The following is a 5,389-nucleotide window of genomic DNA, read 5'->3' on the forward strand; positions in this document are numbered from 1 at the left end:
ATTACAGAAAATTACAGAAGTGTTTAATCACAGTGTGGCTTCCAATACCTGTGAATGACACGTGTATGGGAGAGGAAGCCATGGAGATATCCCAAGGGAAGAATCAAAACCAAAAGGTGGGACCTCTGTGAGAGAAACTCACTATTATTTCAAAGGAAAAAAATAATTGCTATGGAATGTGGTGGCCTCTCTTTCTGTACATTGTACAACAAATGCTTGTTGGGGTTTCTAAATGTGGCTGCTTCTTCTAGCTACCTTTGGTTTGGGGTCCCACCCTAAAGGTGTGTAGGAAGCCTCATAATTTGTGATTCAAAAAGCAATGGGACAAGTTGGTAGAATAAAAATCAACAAAAATTATCAAGAAAACATCTTCAGCTCAGGATGGTCCTAAACTATAAATTGTTGCAGTTTAAGAAAGTGCTAGTGGCTCACACTGTAACTGTTTCCTAAGGATCCTTTTCTGGGTACTGTTGGTTTGAGCTTTTGTTTCCTTGTCTATATGGAGCTTTATCTGCAGTCCAGGGCAGTAAGGTAGAGTCAGTATACAAACAGTTTGGAGAGAAAGTGTTCAGGTCATGTGATTTCTCTAACATGCTTACTCTTCATCAGTTACCTCCTGCACCTTGACTCCTCCCAGTGTCACTGTGGTGTCCACTTGGTACAAATGTGCTGGGCTGGATTTCCCTCAGTACCAGGCTTGGCAAAAGTTCTGCACAGGACACATTAGCTCCTCCAGGCCCTGGCTGAAACCTAGTTCCATTTCTGCATTCTTTATAAGCCCCACACAATGTCATTTGGCAACAGCTTTGGCCCTCATATTAATTTAGATGAGTCTTTGGTCTTACTCACTGTGGTCTACTTTTATTATATTCCCTTCTGCTCTATGAAATGGATACCACAACACACAGATTTTTTTCAAAAGCCTGTTTTAATCACTTGCCTTTTTTTCCCAAAACAGCCTGTGAGCGCAAGAATGCAGAAGCTGCAAGGCTCCTGGTACAGTACAACGCTGACACCAACCATCGTTGCAATCGAGGATGGACTGCTCTCCATGAGGCTGTCTCACGAAATGACCTGGAGATTATGGATATCCTTGTGAAAGGGGGTGCCAAGATTGAGTCTGCAAATGCCTATGGGATCACTTCTTTATTTGTGGCAGCTGAGAGTGGGCAGCTGGAAGCTTTGAGATACCTTGCAAAATGTGGTGAGTACTGTTGTGCCATTAAATGCCTTCACTCATTTAAATCGTAATATTTCAGAGTTCCCATTAGTTCCTCCTGGGTCTGTTGTTCTGTTTCTGGAGACAAGGTCTAGCCTGCAGAGGTGCTGAAACCCTGTTGCTCCAGATGGCTGAATTGTGTAGAGTCTTTCAGAGAACGTAGTCTAAACACATATACTTCTCAGTATATATTCATGGTCACCTACCTTGGGAAGTAATATGGTGCTCCCTAATTGCATTGCCTGATAGCTTTCAAAACCCATATTGCTGCACACATGCATCCTGAAGTCTAATCAATCACAAAAGACAGCTGTAGATGGCAATAAATGGCAGAAGTTGAACATTAGCCAACCTCATTTGCTCATGAACATGTGCAGTGGTGGGCAAGGTTAGCTCTCCTTCACTAATGAATCCTGCTGAAAATAGATACTCTTGTGTAGTTAATGGATTTACACCAAGGAGAAGCAGACTCATTCTCCCCATGTGTATATGTACAATTATAGAGAGAGTGAATTTGATTCTAGTTTACACTAAATCTCCTGTTTACTGCTCCAGTCCTGTAAAAGAGCTTTACATTAAGCATAACATATTTCACTACTATTCTGAGGCATATTTTTTTTTCACTGTGGGCTAAGATCTTAAATGTAGATGAGAGTTTGGTCCTGTACTTGTGAAACAAGAACTAAACAGTGATGAAGGTAAGAAAAACTTCTGAAGCAGTTAGTATGGCTAAGATACAAGAGTTGGGGAACAAAAAATGTGTTCTGCTGTCCAGCTAGAATTGTGCTGCCGGTTTTGTGTGACCAGTTAGTCCATCGTACTGCTTGCAGTTTTAGAAACCAAACCAGAATGCAATTTGTATTTCAACTTCGATAGGTATTGGGATTTCCTTAAAGTTCAATTTTGAGAAAAACACACAGGAGAAAATCCAATAATACTGTCCAATTGTTTCAAGCTCTGAAAAGCTCCTCTGAGAATCCTAGAAATGATATCACTTCATTGTTTACAGTGAGTGATGTTCATCATAAAAAGGGCTTTTTCATTTATTTTTCATTAGGAATGTAGTCCTGTGTTAGGCTTTGTCACTGCAGTTCCCCTGATGTTTTCAGCTGCATTTTCAAAGGGCCAAACACAACGCAGATGCGTCAGTTTGGGGTGAGAGCACAGAGAAATATTCTCTTTGGCAGGGAGTTTTCATGATCAAATGGGAGACTGGTTGGCTTATTTATTGGACTTCAGAAACAAAACTGCAGCAAACTGTCATTCTCATCCAGGATACACACAGAGCAGCCTTCCTGAGGACATCATGGTACAGCATATTACAGTCAAAACAAGGCTTTCGGGCCTTAAATATCTAGCACAGAAAAAGCGAGACTCCAAGTTTTTTGTTTTATTCTTGCATGTTGTTTATAAAGCCAAGCACACACTAGAGGTCAAGAATAAAATGCCCCAAATGATATAGTAGCTCATTAATAATTTTTTTTTTTTAAACTTACTGTTTTCATGCCAAGCTTTTCATGCTACAAAGATTTTCTTCCTTTCTAGGTGCTGATATAAATACTCAAGCCAGTGACAACGCCTCTGCTCTTTATGAAGCTTGCAAAAATGGACACGTACATATTGTGGAGTTTCTTTTGTCCCAAGGAGCAGATGCTAACAAAGCCAATAAGGATGGCCTGTTACCTCTTCACATAGCAGCCAAAAAGGGGATTTGCGAGTAAGTTTTAGTTCATCTCATCTTTTAGACAAGAATCCAAAGTCCTTATGAAAGCGAGAATGTAATGTCCCAGATCTAATTCTGAACATTGTCAGCAAGGGAGCTCACTGTTGAGAACTGGGCTTTCTGTTTGCAGAGTTCAAGTTGGAAATCACAAACTAAAGGGTGCCTTTGTGGGATGGGGTAGAATGAGGTGAGCAGGCATGTGGGATTCAAGATCCCTTTAGCTTTGCCAAGATATCACCTGCACAGCTAAATAACCTCACAATCCTTGGAAGTGGATTAAACCGAGCTCCACAAAATACGCTTGAGACGGAATAAAAAAGCATCTGTGCTGGGGAGGGGGGGACACAGTGTTAGTCCTCAATAGCTATTGCAGTATAGTTTACAATCATTTTGTTACATGAGCCCATGGTGATTCTTCTGCACAAGCAGAACATGGTCTGTTCAACTCTGGTGTGTTCAGGCTTTATTAACAATAATTTAGGAGGAAGTTGTTAAGTGAATCTCTAGGGCATTATTGAGATTGTTGCTAGAATATGGTGTCCAGTTCTGGTATCTCCCTTTCAGAAAACTTTCAGAAAATTGCAAAGGCTTTGGAAAAGAAGTACAAGAATTACTCACAATTTAGAAAATATACTTTATTAGCAAGAGGCTGAGAGAGATGGAGCTTTTTAGTCTGGAGAAGAGAAGACTTAGGGGGGATCCAATTAATGCGTATAAATATTGCAGGCTGGGTGTCAGGAAGGAAGGGGCAATCTCTTCTCACTTATGCCCTGCGATAGGACACGGGGCAATGGTCACAAGTTGGAGCACAGGAAGTTCCACCTCAACATGAGGAAGAACTTCTTTACTGTAAGGGTCACAGAGCACTGGAACAGGCTCCCCAGGGAGGTTGTGGAGTCTCCTTCCTTGGAGACTTTTAAGACCTGTCTGGATGTGTTCCTGTGTGACCTGCCCTAGACTAGATGGTCCTGCTCTGGCAGGGGGGTTGGACTCGATGATCTCTGGAGTTCCCTTCCAACCCCTAACATTCTGTGATTCTAAAATGTAACAGAAAAATGCATAATCCAGTGGTTTGTTTCTGAAGCGAAATGTGTTTGGGATAGAGCTAAGAACATTCTTTAAACGGCCAGGAAAGTAACTAATGGAAAAAATAACCAGGAATTGGGTTGATACCAACCTCTGAAGTAGAGCTGTTTATAGGAGGGGAGAAACTTTGCAGCCTCTGATAAAAGACATCAATTTAGAACATGCTGCCTAGGGATTGGACTGTTGCACTGTCATGTAAATAGTGTTTACCTAGCTCTTTGAAGACATGGAACACCGCAGCTGCTTCTGAGATTGAAGTCCTCAGTATTTACCACTGATCCTAGGGCAAGTTCTAGCTCCTCACTTCTGGAAGGATGAATGCCCCACAGCTTTTTGCAAAACACAGTCACATCGTGCAGTGACAGACTTTTTTGGTGACTGTAATGAACTGTTACAACTTTCACAGCTTCTGTCAAAATCTTTCCATCAATAGTCAAAGGAGAGAGTACATCCAACTGCAAAGATCGTTTATGGATAGTAAAGCTGTCTTTGCAGGCAAGCGCTAGACTGGATTCTTACATATTTCACAGTATCTGAGGAATGAAAACTTTTGACAGCACTAGACCTTCTCATAGCATCTTTAATCCTAGCATTTAGGTCTGCTAGGCAATCCTAGTTAAGCTTCTCAGATCACTTTGATAGATCTGAGGATATTAATTTTCTGTAGTTGGAGTAGGCCTACTCCTTTACGCAAGCTGTGCATTCTAGAAAGCAGTCCAGTGCGAATTTATGTAATGGGTTTATATGCTTACAGCATGTACATGAGTACACTGAATAGACTAAAGCAGGCATGATTCAAGAGTTTCTCCAGGGTTTGGGCTTCAAAGACATTTTCTTGAAAACAAACACATTTTAGATAAGAAATATGCCAGAGACAGGACCCAGTTTTGGGTGCTTACATTCAAAAAAGTTCTTCTGAAAGTACAGTAAGTTGATCTGAATCCAACTTGTACACAGAATCTAGACCAGCTCTGAATCTTTTCCTCCCCTCAATAGTTCCACACCCCAGCCTGAAAAGAAATTTACAGGGAAGCTCTGCAACCTGAGTCCATCCCCATGTTATGAAAAAAAGGGTCTGATTCAGATCTCGTCTCTACTATTCCAAATGCCCAGCAGCATAAATGAGGCCAGAATTCAGCCCAGACTCTGAGTTCCATTACTTGTAAAAGACTGAGCACAGATTTTTGTGCACAACTGCTGCAAACTAAATGCAAAAGAAAGAAAAAAAAAAATAAAAAGATCTTCTCCTATAAATATTTACCTAAATGACAAAGCTTTAGCCCAATTGGCTGATCATTCTTAATTCCTTTGGTATTCAGTAAAATAACACCCTTCACGGTGACCTCTCTTTGTATTCCTGC

At 41.0% G+C, this 5,389-nt stretch overlaps 1 protein-coding gene across 2 annotated transcripts in view; it reads left to right on the top strand.

The window, feature by feature from the left end:
• Positions 1 to 5,389, top strand: part of ASB2 (ankyrin repeat and SOCS box containing 2) — a 23,252-nt gene that overhangs the window by 9,813 nt on the left and 8,050 nt on the right. For both annotated transcript variants that reach the window (XM_008942888.1, XM_008942889.1), the window contains 2 exons: positions 959 to 1,204; positions 2,765 to 2,936. In XM_008942888.1, coding sequence (XP_008941136.1) covers positions 959 to 1,204; positions 2,765 to 2,936 — 418 coding nt within the window. The remainder of the gene's footprint in view (positions 1 to 958; positions 1,205 to 2,764; positions 2,937 to 5,389) is intronic.

This window comes from Merops nubicus, unplaced genomic scaffold, assembly GCF_000691845.1.
Source record: "Merops nubicus isolate BGI_N331 unplaced genomic scaffold, ASM69184v1 scaffold26326, whole genome shotgun sequence".
Lineage (NCBI taxonomy): Eukaryota > Metazoa > Chordata > Aves > Coraciiformes > Meropidae > Merops > Merops nubicus.